Source organism: Pseudorca crassidens, chromosome 18 (genome assembly GCF_039906515.1).
Source record: "Pseudorca crassidens isolate mPseCra1 chromosome 18, mPseCra1.hap1, whole genome shotgun sequence".
NCBI lineage: Eukaryota > Metazoa > Chordata > Mammalia > Artiodactyla > Delphinidae > Pseudorca > Pseudorca crassidens.
The window spans coordinates 50,222,999-50,241,400 of NC_090313.1; the positions used below are offsets into that span (position 1 = coordinate 50,222,999).

Here is an 18,402-nt window from a genome sequence, read left to right on the forward strand (position 1 = left end):
TTAAAATTGTTCAGACTTAATAACATTATTTTGTGTGTAGATCAATTAGATCTTTATTAAGAATAGGGACGCAGACATAGAGAACGGACGTGTGGGCACAGCAGGGGGAAGGGAGGGTGGAATGAATTGGGAGATTGGGATTGATATATATACACTACCACGTGTAAAATAGATAGCTAGTGGGAACCTGCTGTATAGCGCAGGGAGCTCAGGCTGGTGCTCTGTGGTGACCTAGATGGTTGGGATGGTGGGGGGAGGGAGGTTCAAGAGGGAGGGGATATATATATATATACACATATAGCTGATTCACTTTGTTGTACAGCAGAAACTAACACAGCATTATAAAGCAACTATACCCCAATTAAAAAGAAAAAAAAAAAGAATAGAGTTAACATATCACAATCAAAAGAAGGAATGAATGGAAATTGATAGAATGTTAAATCTCGTTAGCTATCCAGCCTCAATATTTTTATTGTGGCTCTTTAAAATTCTTATGCATTAAGTAGCTTTAGGATCAAGCACAGAATTAAAATACTTCCATCCACTTCTGTTGACTAGATATTATTTTATAGTTCAAAAGAGTGCACTTTTCTTTTTGCCTGCTAGTCTAAGTCCTGCTTTCTCAACACTGCCAAATGGTACTACTACCATTTACTTCAAACTTAATCAGACAACAGAGGAGTGCGATGGAAAATATTATCTACTCCTTTGCTGAGAAGTTACATGTCAACTTTTCACCTAAGGCAAAATTTAATGGCTGACTTGTGGATCTTCATTTCTAGAGATTTACTATGGAAACACTGACATAACCTTTAACCAGAGCAAACAGAGCCACTCTAATAAGCAGGCAACACCAAACCTAAAAATGCACGAGGAACAGAAAGATCCTGGCAGGAATTAACCTGCCATTTTCACACATCTGCCCAAGGGAAGCATTGTAATTGCAAAAATTTACTCTAAGACTGCTGAGACTCATAGTAATTATGTTTCTTTTTTTAAATAGAAATAGCCACAGGTGGTAACAAATAGCGTTTTGAGATAGGGAACCAGGCATGCATTCTAACCCAAATAAATATGTAATTGCCTTAATTATAAAAAAAAAAAATCATGGAAAGTCTATTGCTCAAAATCAGAAAAAAAAATGTCTCCTTAAATGTATTTCCTGTCATTTAGTTTCTCCCAACTTAGCCATTTTGCTTCATTTGTTGGTACTGGCACATCTGATATCAGGGCCACACTGCAGAGTAGGCTTTTGTCAATAACCCTTATCTTGCCTGTGAGTGAGATTTGTTTAGTAGGATAGTTCTCTTATTTCCTGCCTTATTATTATCTAGGAATAAATAGTAGCTTTCCTAGAAGTTCAGGATCTCGAAATTTAGCTAATAATTACTATCCGTGCATCTGCCAACACTAAAAGTGCAAGGTTATAAACTATTTTTTCAATATATGTGTTGTATTAAAGTATTTCCTATTTTTCATACAATATCTGCTCTCAGTCATCCTGTCTTTATCTACATTTAGGTTCATGCATTAGCACCAAAATATTTTCATAGTTCCTAAAATTACAAATGCATTCCACGCATATATCATGCCAAGTAAGAGTCAACTGTACCTCCAAAATTTCTCATTAATCAGAAATTTCTGATTTAATCAATAAAGATTAAAATAAGAGAGTAAGAGTTGGCTTAAAATAAAAAGAAAAAGCAATTCATTAATGTTACACAAGGTCATGAAAAGCTAAAATAATAATAAAAATAAAGAAATCAAGTGTCTTGCCTTCAAACTATGTGAAGGCAAGTTTGCATATAATCTTTAATTCTGTCTTAATGGGAATGTTAGTAATGATAGATGGCTGATTTCTCTTTCATTTTGCATGACTTATAACTCCTCTTATTCACATTCTTAATTCAATAAGTTAATTTTGGATAAACTATTTTTAAATAGATGCAAAACTGCTAAAGCAAAATAGAGAGAATTTTGTGCCTCAAGAAGACACAGTAATAGAATTCATCAATATTTAGATAATCTTTTGGGGGTTTGCTGATAGAACTATTGAAATCAAAGCTAATTATTTTTCAAATTTCAAAATTTCAGAAAACTTTTATGCCTCATATTTATATAAAGATGTATCACTAAGCAATTATCAAGTTTGAAAGGAAAATATCCCCTTTTAAAGTTAAGTCCTGTTTTTCCAAATACTAAAGGATAACATTTTTTCTTAGTAAGTTTTGCTAAGATTTTAAACATATTATTTCTCAAGCATTCTAACTTCTTACTGTTACCTCATCTACTGAAATGGGGACATCAGTAAAAGTGCATTTTGATCACTTTACACTGTGGTTAGATAATCCTTCTCATGGTAATTATAGGTGAACTGCCTTTATAAGTATCAGCTCTGTATATGCAATTGCTCTGGTGTTGTGGAAAAATAGCAAAAGTCTACCAAATATGCAGTCCTAAAATAATCTCAGTATATTCTGGTAAAATATTCTGTGGTAAATGAAATGAAGAGCTTTCAGCAAAGGTATTTATATTGGGGTCTGTGAAGAGAAAAGGAATTAATATATCTTAAGAGTGAAAACTATAATTTTAGGTTTCAAAACTGATACAAGTGTTCGTACTGCAAATAAATAAAAATTTAAGAATTTTTCTAAGACATTGTCTAAAATTGGATTATAAAAATAAAAAAATAAATTTTGACCCTGTGAACATGTCTCCCTACAATAAAATACTTGTGTTTCTGCTTTATAAAAGAAAGATATCAAAATTTAGGATATATGTGTATATTTCAATTTGAGTTTTATTGAATTGGAGGGCATAAAAATTCTGGGTATAAGTCCAACCCAATCATTGCTTAGCAATGATTATTAAGGATTCAGGTAGAAATATTGTAAAGAAGTATACCAATTGATGACTTATGCTTAAATTACATTTTTAAAAAGTTACCACTAAATGAAGCTGAAGAAAACATATCTAAGCACCACAGTTGTTGGAAAGAAATTAGTTGAGTCACCTAAGTTAAATCTGTTATTTAAACATATATATGCCATCAAAATAGCATTAGAAAGTTTGAGAACATAAAGTCATTGCCTACATTAAGTATTAATATAATTTACAAACATGTATCTAGTGTTTCTTAAAAACAGTATATACCTACAAAACAATTATGAATATATAGCTTTGAAAACTTGAAATAGACTTTTAATGCTCACACTTTCATATTTTACAAAGGTTGCTTTTAGCTGATAAAGGAAGTAAACAAGAAACTGTCCTTTAAATGGTCCCTTTAATGTGTGCCACTAATTAAAAATCAATCAAAAACATTAAAAGTCTAAAAGACAATAAATATTGTTCAGACAGGGTATATTCTACCAAACAGAAGTTTACAAGATAATAGTCATCTTTACTTTGCCCATTTTTCATTCAACACAAATATGGTTCATGACCATTTCATCAAATAGAAACATAAAGAAAATAACTCTTTTTTAAATATTTCATAATGTCTGAAATAAAATGCATTTCTAATACCATTAAATTATTTTAATATATTCCTTTCCCCTAATCAGACCAAAGTCTATTTATGTAGATTAGTTACATCTAAAGTCTAATTTATCCAACCTGTATTTATCCTTTGATCACAAAGCTTGTTAACTTAAATGGTCTTTTATTGTTATGATTCACTTTCCCATAATTATGCTGTTTAACTGCCTTATTTTTTGAATAAATATACGCAAACGTGCCAATCATATTTAGTACATTTATGCTAGATGCTCAATGAACTGTAAGAGTCATTTCAATACAATAAAGCTCCCTGGAATATATCCAGGGCAGAGCCTCTGAATACCAGTAATCAGAATATCACTAGGACCAGAACAAATAGAAGTGTGTCACATGTATATCAATAGATTTTCTCAAACACTGTCTGAAACCAATTTTACAGTCTATCACTGGGAAACCATGGGGCACACAAGCGAAAAATGCCACCTACAATGCCACAACTTTTCATTTGTATTTTGTTACTTTTTTTTTTTTTTGCTTTACCTTAAAAATATTGAATTTATACTTCTGCAGTAGCAAGGAGGTGAGAGCAGGCTTCTGCTTAGTCATGGTACGGAATGTTGATGTCATTAAGGACTCCTTTATTATAGATTCTTCATTTTAAGAGACCAAAGGATAGCAATATATCACCATCAAAGCTACTGGTGAAAGCTATGACTAACTGTAAAATACTGTGTGCCACTGAAGGGAATTCTTGTCAGCGTCTCCTCTTCTAAACTGGTTGACAATAAATTAGTGTAGGTCTGATGAAGATTTAAAAGTGTTTTGTAGGTGGGTCACACTATCTTCAAATTGATAGGCAAAATTACCTTGACGCTATTCTCTAACAAATATAGAGTCATTGATTGAAGGAATTCAATAGAAAAAAAAAAATTCCCTAATGGCTTTACTAAAATATGGCTTTAAGATAATGCCCTGTGGGATTTATTAAACAGAAGCATCACTGAAGGGAACACATTCTGGAGCAATGACTAATATCATAATTAGCAGGTGCATCTGTAAGAACTGAGTGTATTGCAAGACTTCTCAGCATAGGGGTGTTAAGCTTCACTTCCCGACTGGCATGAACCCAGTTCTAGTGGCTTCACCTTCGTCCTGTTGTTTCATCATCAGACTCCCAGCATATATTCTCACAGTTCCTCCAGCCATCCCACCATCCTCACCAAAGAATCAGAAACTTGCATGAATTTTTTTTTTCTCTCAATCTACCTAAACTCCAACCTATTGTTCACTGAAGACCAGGTGTTCCTTAATTGCTCTGGAATAACTAGCTCTACTTTAAGGAACTTCAAAATGTTTGAAGTTTTAAAACAGTGAGTCATCAAGTTTTAAAATATTTTCAAAGAAAAATAAAGGTTTGAGTTCATCCTTAATAAGAGGAGAACTACCTTTGAACTAAAAAAGTATAAAAATGGGCTAATATTTGTGCTTGAGTATTTATGTACATTATACTGAAAATATAAAGGCATATATATACATATACACATATGTTAATTTTGCCAGGAAGTTTGATTCCTCACATTTTCATAAATATGGGCAGAGATGACCTTCACTGCAGTAAATGCATGTAAACCTTTATTAATCTTAAATTTTTAAAAATATTTTCTTAATTTACATCTTTTATAGATATATTTTTACTGCATTATATTACACAAGCAGCAACAACTGTAAAATTTGAAACCTGACAATGGTAGTGAAACACGATAAAGTATAAACACTGTATTTTTCAACAATATTAAATATTTATCTGGAGATTTTTAAGGAGTTTTTCTTTTAAGATATGTATATTTCTTAGTCCTTTAGGGGATGATATTTGGGATTCTTTTAAGAATAATTCATTTATTTTAGCCTCATATATAAATGTGTATCTGTGTACCATAAAACAGTGAATAATATGCATTATAATATCAACTTTATAAAGAAAAGTTTCTAGAAAATATGTTTTTATTTTATTTTTTGGGTGTGGCTTGATCAATATAGTTATAGGTAATAGGTAATGTTTTAGAACATGTACAATTTTTTTCTTGACCAGAAAATATGTTCAAGAAGTTGAGATAGGAATTTTAGGGCATACTTTTCTATGATCTGATATTTTTCATGATCGCACACAGCCTTAAATAACGTGATGAGGCCAAGAATAAAATTTCAAAGTCATCCGTGCAGATTTCTATATGACAATATTTATTGATATTATAAAATTCAGTCATAGAATTCAAGTAAAATTATAGAACTCACTAAAAGACCTTAAGTAAAATTAAAAATCTTCTTACTCTTACATTTTTAAAAGACTGATAAGAATGTAAGGATAAGACTGTAAGGATGATGAAGTACTACCTAGCTAATATTTTGAGAATTGTATTGAAAACTAAAAACTAATCGGTAAAGAAGTTAATACCTCATGAGTAGTTAGATCAACTAATATTAAAAATGAGATTCTCAGGTTTCTAATTCATATAGTAAAAAAGTTATGTGTTTTGTGTTTTCATATTATTATAAAATAGAGAAATGTAGAGAGATTTACGTTGAAGCTGAGATTTTCATGGGTGCACACAAAACTAAGAATAAAAATAATATATTAAGAATGATTATAATAATTTGGATTTTAAACTCTTCTCCAAAGAAACTCAAACCACTTTAATCATTATCTTTTTAGTTAAACTTGCTTCCACTTTATTTGTGCTACTTTTAATATACGGTAAAACAGAAATATATGTTTTATGATTGTGTACTCATGTTAATTTGAAGTAGAAATTAATCCTATCTTTTAAAAAACTTTAAAAAAAAAAGAAAAGTGGACAAGATAGTACTAGAGGCATGCAGTAAGAAAGGGATATCCCCTTCCTTCTCAGCCCACCAAACCCCTAGAAATAGAGAAGTATATCAAGTTTATGGAAATAAATGCATGTAATTGATCAAACTGTGCCATATTGGAATAACACTGTAAAAACTCTTTAAAATCGTAAATGAAAAAATTGTTCACACACTTTGTGCTTGTTACTGAAATCACTAACATACTAGAGTATGAATTTTTGAACATCATGGACTTGAAAACTCATCTGAGTCTCAAGCCAAGAATCTCTTGTATTAGAGAAGTAGTAACAAGGCAGACAATGGTTAATGTTGCTAGGAAAGACTTTTTCTTTCACCCTTTCATTCTAAAATACTGAGTTTATTGTCTACACTATGATACTTTAGCCCTCTATTCCTCAATCTCATTTTTATATATCTGTATTGATTATAAGTGTTTAATTTGCTTTTATTGAAAAGGCCGTCCAGTTATATCAAAAGGATTTCCTCTTCCAGCATAAAAAATCTAAAGTCAACCGAAATGTGAATCTTTTAAAACTGAACTGTAAAACACTGTGTAAGAATGTATACCTTTTAAAAATGTATTTCAATAGATCTTATTCTGCTGGCTCAATATATTTTCTTCTATGACAGCATATTAAAATTACTACATTTTACGTGCTACCAAAAAAAATTCTGAAAATACAGATGTTCCAACAAAACTGGAAATTTCTCCCACCAGTGAGAAGTCCCCAGCCTCCTCCCTCTTCGCAGCATGACCTTCATTGAAAACACCTGTTGAAAAGTTACCCCGGGACAAATAATTCTTGATAAACCACGATTAGCAGTTACTCGTGACAATTAGTAATGACCTCTACTTGATTTCAGATTCTCATATTAACCTATGAAATAATTCACATGGAAATTGCTCCTATGAAGAGTGCTTTTATAAATTTGCTTAATAATATGTTTGCCTTACCTATCACAAAATCTATGTTCCTATTTTTCACAAATCACTTTTGTAGCTTTAAAATAAATAAAATATCTCATTATAACAATGTTATATTATGATTCACACCACTGAGGATATTTTAATCACTAGTCAATAGTGATTAAATAGTTCATAGACTGACTTTACTTGGACTGAGAAACTTGAAGAAAATCTGCCATAAAATACTTTCTCCTGAACCACTGTTTCTACACCAGTTTACATGACTGTTCTGTATCCATTTTCAATAAAAATACTCTTATGCTCCCAAACCTATATATCTTAATCTTTAAATTTTAGACCCTGCGATTCACACAAAATCTTTTGAGAAATTTGAACTTGAGCTGTAACATGAGTCTTTTTAAGTCCTAAAGTTCCTGTTTCATATCACCACTCTTTACCATTCTATCTCAAAACAATTATGATATTATTTTCATTCCATCAATAGAAATACTCTGGGAATATTCTAAACAGCACCCAAGATGCTGGAAAATAAAGATAAACCAGACCTAGTAGCTGCCAGCCCAGTTGCACTGTGAATTAAAATTCTTCCTTCAGAAATATACATGAGATTAATAGTGTGTTTCCTCAGCAGGCTGTGTTAAATAAACACACGCTAATAAATGCACTTGAAACAAGAATATGGGACACCTGAACACTTTAATTTGGGCATGTCACGTCAGCACAAAGTGCAGCACACTAGTTTAAAAAAAAAGAAGGACAGCAAGGTCACTGTAGTCAGCTTACTCTTTTCTCCATAATAGGCACTGAGAAAAACCTGACACATTTAAAAGGAAATTAACATACTAGGAATTTAAAAGGCATCCCTCATAGGACAACAAAAATTCAATAGAAAAAAAAAAAGAGCCTGTTTTAACATTTTATATTGAGGATATTTCCAGGGCAGAAGCAATATGGGCAACTGAGCCACTATGGAAACAAATTCAAGAACTTAAACATTTTCTGTGTCTTTATGGCATGAATTAAGATTCCAGAAGAAAGGGAATAGCAAGGAAGTTTGTCTCCTTTGTTTGCTGTTTAAACTCTCTCTCTCCCTTTGTGTGTGTGTGTGTGTGTGTGTGTGTGTGTGTGAGAGAGAGAGAGAGAGAGAGAGAGATTTGCTTTGGCTCAAGTTTTACTGCTAATGAGAGGAATCATCATCATCCATCCCTTGGGCAATGACCAGCTTCAAGAACAGTAAGGTGTAAACACTGTATAGGGACCCCTGTCCCTCAAAACCTCCTGGATACTTCTATCCAACATTGTTCCTCACTAATCTGACCAGGATTCAGGCTTGCTGAGAATTCTACTGCACAAACTTCATTTTTACTGGACCCTAAATAAGAATTCAACTCATAGTACTTGAAGTGAAAAATTAAGCATTAACCCTCTGTGATATCTTTTTAACTGTCAATGGTAAAAATATAAGAAAGGTATATAACAAATGTGTATTTATAAAATGACTGCAAAAGATCTATATATATATTTAACATATATCCCTCTAAAGAAATTATCATAAATATCAGTTTTACACACTCATAGACTTTCATAGAAACTACAGTTTTTATGGGAGGAATATCTTGTTCAGTTTTATATAGATCTCCAAAAATTCATGATTACTGGTATGTAGTAAACACTGTAAAAGGTGTGATTTAATACTACAGTGGATATTCTAGTATTTGGTAGCGTCAAGTACGAGTCTGTTTTACGAGGACGTTACCCTATTATAAGAAAATGTTCTGCTGAGTTTTACTACTTGTTACACTTATGTTAAAAAGTATAAGATTATGAAATTGTACTACTCTGTTTTAATAATAAAAACAGTATTTGCTTTTTCAAAGCACAAAACTGTGAACAAATTATTTTCATTTGTCCCAGACTAATCTTCCTCCCAAAATGTCACTTTTAGTTAAACTCAATTTTGTATTTCAAGTATTGTTCATCCAGAGTAATTTGTAGCAACATGCATTCATAATAAGCAAGAATTAAGGTTTTTTCATAACACAACTCAGTATGTGGAGAAAAGAAACTAGGTAGTAACTAGACACAGTATAGTCACCTGCTGTTGTTAGAGTCTAGTGTCCATGCTGGGTCAGTTTTTTTCATATACCAATAACCTTAAATTATACTATCTAATATATATTAAATATCACCTAGATATACTGAAAATACTCAGTATGCAAACTAAATGCAACCTTGAATTCTTTTTGGCACCAGTGTCTTTAGTGCAGCTTTGCCTTCTGTTTTCAACAGCACAGAGTGAGTACACCCCTCTAGTGTACTCTGTTCATCCCTCAATGACTCCAAGGAAGAAGACCAGGAAAAAAATCAGAGGACAAAATAAATATAAACTTTTCATAGATAGATACTAGTCATTATCCAGAGCCTATATTTTTTCAAACTTTTGAAAGATCTTCAGAGCATAATTCACAGTTCCAACCCTTAAGCTACACTAATGCATTGTGCTACAGTTTCAGCTGAAGAATAAATGAGATTCATGAGCACTTTTAAATATAAAACACTTTTTAAATATAAAAACTGATATTTTTCCGGGAGTGGGGAGTGAAACCTTATATCAAATTGATTCAGGCTCTGGAATTCTGACCGGTTGCTATGTTGTGCTTCAGGTAATTTACTTCTTAATATTGGGGTATACATTTCTTTCTTTTGCCATCAGATTTTTTTTTAATGAAATAAAAATATTAAAGTCAATTAACTGAAACAATTTTTTTCTCTCTCTAGTAATCCTCTGTTGTGGAGAGAAATGTAGACCAACAAATAAAGTAAAATAAACTATTAAATAGTGAACCCTGGTAACATTTTAAAACCTATAAAAATAAACTTTAAAAATGCAAAAATAAGACATTTACATCTTGTAGATTCTTGACTATTTACATGGGAGGAGTTATGTATAGAATATGTTGTACACGCAGTGGCAAAAGTGTAAATCCTTTTCATTTAAAAAAGTTCCCTGCTCACTGCTACTAGCAGTGTGGCTAGTCCTGTTCCAAAGGTTTCAGGACAGCTCCAAACCCAGCAAAATGTAAAGTCCCAGTTATGCTAAGAGTCTCCTACCTGAATTATGGACATCCGAGTGGCCGGGGTCTCGCTCGCATTAGTCCCTTGTCCGGTGAAGCTGGTGTGGCAGCCCGCGTGTCCCTGAGGGACAGTCAGGTTGTTGGAGGACGGTTTGAGATACATCACCTCCGACCGGGGCGAGCTGAGGGGCAGGCGGGTCTGGTAGTCGAAGTACATGGGGGAGGTAGCCAGGGAGGGGCTGCTCACCACGTTCATGACGTTCATGGCATTCCTCTCTTCCACCTCGCTCTGTACCAGCATGATATCATTTTTGTTGATCTTCTTTTTCTTTCCCTTGCCCCCGCCCAGCTGCGGGTGGCTGTACTCTGCGATGCGGCAGTTGTAAGTGCGGATCTCCTTGTTCTCGCGCTTGCACTTGACGGCGATAGTGATCATGGCCGCTAGGAGGATGATGGAGATAGTGCTCAGAGTCACTATGAGCGGCAGCGACATGTCCCAGTGGTGCTGCTCGCCGTTCACCCGGGGAACCCCCTCGGGCAAAGAGCCGCTCACCGAGCGGATGATGAGCTTGGCCACCGCCGACAGAGTGGGCTTGCCGTGGTCAGTCACCTTCACTACCAGCTCCACCACCGGCGTCACGTCCTCCCAGAAAGGGTGCAGCGTGCGGATCTCGCCGCTGGATGGATCGATTTCAAACAGGTGGTCGTCGTTACCGTCTACGATCTCGTAGGTGAGGCGTCCGCTCTCGCCGAAGTCGCTGTCAAGGGCGCGTACGGTGCTCACCAGGTAGCCTAGCCCGGCGTTGCGCGGCACCTGCAGTTCAGCCGTGTCGTTCTGCAACGTTGGCAGCACGATCACCGGAGCATTGTCATTCACGTCTAGCACTGTCACCCTCACAGTGGCGTTGCTCTCCAAGTGCGCGGGCGCCCCGGAGTCCTTAGCAAGCACCTTGAACTCAAAAGCCTTGGTCTGCTCGTAGTTAAAGGAGCGCAGGGCGTAGATGGCCCCGTTGGTGGGGTTCACAGACACATAGGTGTAGATGGACACGTCGCCGATGTGCGAGGGCAGGATGGAGTAGGACACTGTGCCGTTTTGGCCCAGGTCAGGGTCCTGGGCAAGCACCGAGCCCAGGTACTCTCCTGGGATGTTGTTCTCGTGCACCTGCAGCACGTAGAGCCCCTTGGTGAAGCGAGGCGGGTTGTCATTCTCGTCCAGAATCTTGACGGCGAACGACTTGGTGGAGTTGAGTGGAGGCGAGCCCCCGTCCCGTGCCACGATTGTCACGTTGTACTCGTCCTGTGTCTCGCGGTCCAACGGGCGGTCAGTCACCACCGTGTAGAAGTTGTCGTAGTTCTCCTCAAGTTTGAAGGGCACGGAACCGCCCGGCCCGCCCAGGCCGCCGCCGCCGCCGCCCGCCCCTCCTCCGCCCAGGACCCTGCACTGCAGCTGCCCGTTCTTGCCCGAGTCTCGGTCAGTGACCCGCACCAGAGCGATGACGGTGCCGGGCGGAGCGGCCTCGCTCAGCGCCCCCTGGCGCACGGAGACAAAACCAATGGACGGAGCGTTGTCATTGCGGTCGATGAGCTTGACAGTGACCTTGCAGTGGGCCGGGATGGGGTTGGGACCCAGGTCTCGGGCCTGCACGTCGATCTCCAGCATCCCATTCTCCTCATAGTCGAGGTTGCCCTTGACACGGATCAGGCCGGTCTTGGGGTCGATGGAGAAGAGCTCCCGCACGCGGTCGGGCACATAGCTGCTGAAAGAGTAGAGCACTTCGCCGTTGGGACCCTCGTCGGCGTCGGTGGCATTCAGATCAATGACCACGGTGCCCAGCGGGGCGTTCTCGGGCAACTCCACCAGGTAGGACGGCGCCTCAAAGACGGGGCTGTTGTCGTTAGAGTCAATCACCTTCACGTTGATCTGCACGGTGGCCGAGCGCGGCGGCTCGCCGCCATCCAGAGCGGTCAGCACGAGCGTGTGGTGGTTCTGCTGCTCGCGGTCCAGGGCCTTCTGGATAACCAGCTCTGGGAACTTGGTGCCGTCGCCGCGGGACTTGACGTCCAGCGCGAAGAGGCCGTGGTCGTCGCGCGTAAGCAGATAGGTGCGGAGCCCATTCTCGCCCGCGTCGGGGTCATGCGCACTGGTGAGGGGGAAGCGGGTGCCGGGGGCCGCGTTCTCTGAGATGTCCATCTCAATCTGGTCCGACGGGAAGGAGGGAGCATTGTCGTTGATGTCCTGGATCTCTACCTTGATCATGCAGATCTCCTTGTCGTTGGCAAACACCTCGAGGGACAGCTGGCACTTGGCGTTGTGGCGGCACAGGGACTCGCGGTCGATGCGCTGCTTCGTGTAGAGGAGTCCGCTGTCGGCTTCCACGTCCAGCAGGTGCGGCGCCGAGTTCTCCAGCACCCGGTAGCTACCCGACTTGCTTCGCCCGCCACCGCCGCCTCGCTCTGCGGGCGGAAGCCCCGGCTGCAGTCGAGCATCCTTGCCGATGTTGCCGATCACCGTGCCGGCCCCTTGCTCCTCGGGCACGGAGTAGTTCAGGTTTTTGAGCGTCAGGGCAGGGGCCCATAGGAGGAAACAGCAACAGATGGAAAGGTACATCCCAGACCGGTGGGGTGCTGTCAGGAGCAGCCGGACTGGAGGGGCGAGTGGATGGGTGCGCGCCAGCTTGGGGCCCAGGCGCAGCGTGCGACCCCGATCCAAGCCACAAGTCTATGGATCCTTCCTTCCTTCCGCTCCCGGGCTGCGGCACCCGGCGGTCTCTCTTTATTCCGCTCAAGTTCCCTGAACCTGTTGATCTACAGCATCCGCACTGGGCGAGAAGCAGCGGTGCAGCAGAGCTGCAGGGGCACTGAGCAAGGCGGCGGCTCCCTGCAGCTGGGGGCGAGCCCGGAGCTTTGTCTCTCCCGCCCGGACTTCGGGCGACTCAAACTTGAGCGATGAGACAAGCGATAAGAAGGAAATCGCGTTTGGGAAGGATGATAATGAGCTAAAGAATCCGTAGGTTTTCCTCGCTCCCGCTAGGGCGCTGCAAATCCACTCCAGCTTTTTGCCTCCGGAATACTCTTCACATCGGGTGGGGGAGGGAGCGGGGAGGTGTGTCTCTAGGCAGATCAGAAAGTGAAATCCTTACTTGTTTCTCCTCTCTTGTGATGAAATTGCTGGGGATGAGGAACAACGAAGAGACAGTCAGATATATTTGAAGCTTCAAAATAGCCGGAGCCCTGTGAATTATCTGCTTGCTTCGCGGGTTGGTCTGTTTTCAGGCGGTGTTTTGCTGCATTTAGAGATCTAATCTTGCATTGCTGGCTGAGGCAGCGGTGGCGGCAGACTGCATCTCCCAGCCAAGGATATATTTTTTTTTCCTCTCTCTCTCTCTCTCCTTTCCGAGCAGCCAAAGGGAGGGGAGGAAATGCAGCGCAAAGAACTAGTGTCCCGATTTGTAGTTTCCTCCCTCCACGAGGCTCCTCCCTCTCTTCCTCGGAAAAGGCTCTTCCCCAAGTCAAGAAAGCCACAGCCTGATCAGCATTTGAGGTTTGAGTCTACTGGGAGGGGAAAAAATGTATAGATGTATCTCCGCCTCTGATGGTAGAACACACTCTGTAATTTCTCTACGCTGAGCCAGTAGCCGCCGCTACCATCCCATTCTCTCCCCACAAGCAAGGACTTCTCTCGATGCAGTTTAATTCCAGTTTGCTTTTCTTCCCAGGCGAAAGGAAATCAACAGGCAACTCATGGTTGGATGTGCAGATTTGAAGGGGAAGGGAGAGGCGGAATAAAAAAGAAGGGGGAGCCACCCTCCCAGTCCTCGCACACACACTCTCCCTGTCTCTCGCTAGAAGGAAAACAGTCTCTGCATTCACAGGGCTGGGCTGTCAAGTGCCTCTCTTTTCTTTCTATTCAGCATCTCCTTCCAATGGCCCTGCCTCCCAGGTCTCTTCATCTAGAAAAGAAAACCTTGGAGAGGAATAAAAGTGGTGAATATTTGAAGCGAATAAAGTGCGGGCTTTTTTTTTTTTTTTCTTTCTTCAATTTTTTCTATAGTAGGAGGAGTGGGCTGGATGAAAGGAACGCATCAAGGTTTGGCGTGATGCATTCTGCAGTCTCGCTCTCGCAGTCTCTCTGGGCGACTAGCGAGGGCAGCGGGCGAGGAGCTGCGGCCGCGGCGGTCCAGCCAGGGGAGCCCTCCCCGGGTAGCTACCGCCCAGGGGATACTAGGCACGGGTCTGTCTACACACTATTTCGGGTTGTCGAGGCGCCTCGACAAACGGGAATGACACATCCAGAAATGCAGGTGTTCCGATCTGCCGGATGAGTCAGAAGTAGCGGAACGAATCGTATTCACTCTCGCCTCATCGTCCTCCCTTCACAGACATTAGTTGTGGCTTTTTCCTAACGCTTTCTCTGACTCACTCTACAGAAAGAAAAGCCAGATTCATGTTTTGGAGAAAAAGAAAAAGCGAGAGAAAGGGAGGGAGGGAAGGAAGGAGGTGAAGCTGAATCCAGCAGCACTTTTACTCTACCTCTTTCTGCCGGAGTCCGAGGCTCTGGATAGCAAGGCGTCTGTTTTGCAAGGTGTATTTATTTAAAAACAAAAACAAAACGAAACAACGACAAAAAACCTTCCCTTTTTGTTAGGCGTAAGGAACCCCCAAATCTTTCAGAGTCTTGGGGGAAAAAAAAAAAACAAATCTGGATTACAGTGACTGTTCACAGATTAGCCCCGCATCATATTTCACGATTTTCCTCTCAATGTTCTCTATTCACAAAGTCCAACACCGGTGTGCGTAGTTAATTGTGCAGTCCGTTGTGGAGGTTTTTGCTTTTTTGGTTTTTTTTTGGGGGGGGTCCTCCTTTTTTGTCACGGGTGGTCTCTCAGTCTGGTGCCTGTCACGATCAGCTCACAGCCTGCGAAAGACGTGCGGATTTCAAAGCAAATATATCCATCTCCGCAAGCAAAGCATCGGTGGAAATGAAAGGTGAAAATTCAACAGTTGGAGTAGCGTCTCCCCAGCCGCCCTCCGCGCTGCAGCATCCGCGGGGCTCGCAGTCCCTGCTTTCTCCCCAGCGTCTCTTGCTGACTGAGTCTATTCACCTCACGCCGCCGCTTAAACATTGATACTGATTTCCTGCCAGCCAATCCGCGCGAGGCGCAAGGCTCTGCCTCCTCGGCCCGCGCCCAATGGAAGGCGGAGGAGAGACTGGCGGGGGCGGAGCCCGGAGCCTCCGAGCTTCAGAGCCATTGATTAGATCAGTTACGTGGGAGACCAGCCGGGCTAGCCGAGCCCCGTGTGTGCTGTGGCGGCTTTGCCCAGGGCCTCGCCGCAGGGTCTCCTGAGTCTTTAACTACCGGGAGAAACGCCTCCACCGTCTTCCTCTGGAAAAGAGAGAAATAATAATAAAAAAAAAAGTCTGGCAGCGATTTATTTATTGTTTTATCCGGTGTACACGGAAACCGGAATCGCAGCGAGCTTGCAGAATAGGGTAGCTGCGGTTTTCCTGATAGGGTTCTGTATACACACACACACACGCGCGCACCATACACTCATTCACACCAAGGGAGGAGCAGATCTTCTGCCTGCGCATGAACCCATCTAAATGAGGTGCAGAGGGATGTGTGTGTATGTACGTGGGGTGTGTGTGTATGTACGTGGGGTGTGTGTGTGTTTCTGAGGCGGGGTGTGTGTGTTGTGTATTTCAGTGAGTGTGTGTAAATGCGAGGGCTAGCGCGCCCGCTTCTGTCCCGCGCTACTGCCAACACACCGCGAGCAACAGCAATCAATATGTAACTTTCTTTATCCTCGGAGAAAAATCAGCTGTCCCCAGGCACCGCGGCAAGGAAAGTCACTTGATTATATAGTGTTTCAGAAGAAAGCAAAAGCCCAGTGAAAGAGAGACTGTGTCTCCCCAGAGGAAAAGTGCCTCTCCTCTAAGGAGAAAGGCTTACGGTCAATTAAAGCTTTGTAGCTTGTTAAAACTCAAATCTGGCTAAATAATACTTAGAGCTTTACCGTTTTCAGTCTCCAGCATTCTCAGCCCAGATTTAAAGTAAAGCGGACATCCATACACGCACTCATAATAGTTCTCGAGGGGTTTTGTTTACCTCGACCTTATTATTAAAGGTCCATATGGAAATTTGAATGTTATATCCTTAAGACCACATAAGTGTTGATGACCACGTTTGCCAAAGCTTCTTTGCGTAGAAACTGAACCATAACCGTGAAGACCGATCAGTGGGAGATCTGTTAAGATTCATCCTTTCTAACTTGGTAGTTACTGATAATGCACCTTAATAAAGAAAGAAAAAAAAAGATTCATTCTTTCTAAGTAATACCACTACCACCACACGCACACACACACTCACACACACACACACACACACAGAAAGAGAGAGAGAGAGAGAGAGAGAGAGAGAGAGAGAGAGAGACTCCTGATTCATCTACTTCTTCTGCAGTTCTTAATCTCAGAGATTCTTTCTCCCCAAACTATTATCACAAACATCCACAAGCGGTGACTGCTTTGTTCGTGATCCAGCCGTTCTGGGAAAGAACGCCAAAGAAAATTGAAGTATTGAAATAGAAAAGGTGAGTGTTTTGATTGCTAGAGTATTGATCGCAATTCATAAATACTGAAGTAAAGTTGCCATTTATAATTTGTGAATGACTAACGTATAAGTCTGTAACATAAATCATTCAAAATTCAAAGAAAATCAAATCCAGACCAATTACAAGAAAGTTCTGATGATTGTTATTGGGATAATTGCTTAAAGATTCAGGTAAAGGAGCTATTTATTTCCCAGAGGATTCAATGAGATAACCTACAGTCTGAATTTGCAGTGTGATCTGGATCCAAAATTCACCACTCCCTTAAGAGACTGTCTTTAACAGTTTAAAAATTCAAAGAAGTGTTCTTTACAGCCAGACCTTCAAATCCTAAACTGTCTTTATATTTTTTAAATAGTTTGTCATGCACATACTTTTGCTAAACAGGGGAGCTACAGCTTTGTTGACATCTGGATTATTTTGCTGAGTGGGTGCCTAACCGCACCGTCGCATGAAACCTCACCGTTACATTTCTCAGGAAGGGGTTAGTATCTCTGTTCTAATGCATGTACCTTGAAATCTGAAGTGTAGAGGCTTTAAAAGCAGCCGTTAACTTAAATCAAGAATAGAGAATGCACACTCATTTTTAATCATTACTTTTAAATTTTTTAAATTTATTTTTGACTGTGTTGCGTCTTCGTTGCTGCGCGTGGGCTTTCTCTACTTGCGGGAGCAGGGGCTTCTCATTGCGGTAGCTTCTCCTGCAGAGCACGGGCTCTAGGCCCTCGGGCTTCAGTAGCTGTGGCACACGGGCTCAGTAGTTGTGGCGTACAGACTTAGTTGCTCCGTGGCATGTGGGATCTTCCTGGACGAGGGCTGGAACCCGTGTCCCCTGCATTGGCAGGCAGATTCTTAACCACTGCGCCACCAGGGAAGCCCCTCATTGTTTTTTAAATATGAAAAATCTATGATTTTTATTTTTGCAATACATACTAATTCAAGGAAAGTCATAAAACATCCTTACTTGAGGTTTACAATAAAGCAAAAACAAAAGGATGAAAAACTTCCAAGGAAAGGTTAATATGGCTTATTGATTATTCTTAATTAGAAGTGTTGTTATGCAACCGAGGGGAAAACCACAGTGTCTAAGAAGAGACCAGTGAGAGATATGAAACACATACTCATAGACACCAATTTGCCCACCACCCCTCCAGAGTAATTGTAACACCTCCCCCTAGTGTATATAGAGAGAACTACCATGATTATGGTGAATACCCCAGGGTTTCAGCCAAGGGGAGCAAAACAGAACTACTACTACATATTAGATACCTTACTCATATATTAATTTGAAGTATTGAGTTCTGTTGTTAAAGATTGACATGTACCCACAATAATTAATTTTAATCTTTATGTCTCATCCCTATTTCATTTTTAAAGGAAATGAAATCAGCTTCCAATTGTTTGACTTCCCTTTAGCCAGAT

At 40.5% G+C, this 18,402-nt stretch overlaps 1 protein-coding gene across 2 annotated transcripts in view; it reads right to left on the reverse strand.

The window, feature by feature from the left end:
- Nucleotides 1-15,446, reverse strand: part of PCDH17 (protocadherin 17) — a 108,767-nt gene extending 93,321 nt beyond the window's left edge. For both annotated transcript variants that reach the window (XM_067712875.1, XM_067712874.1), the window contains exon 1: nt 10,409-15,446. In XM_067712875.1, the coding sequence (XP_067568976.1) occupies nt 10,409-12,979 (2,571 nt within the window). In that variant the 5' untranslated portion in view covers nt 12,980-15,446. The remainder of the gene's footprint in view (nt 1-10,408) is intronic.
- Between the last annotated feature and the right edge of the window lie 2,956 nt (nt 15,447-18,402).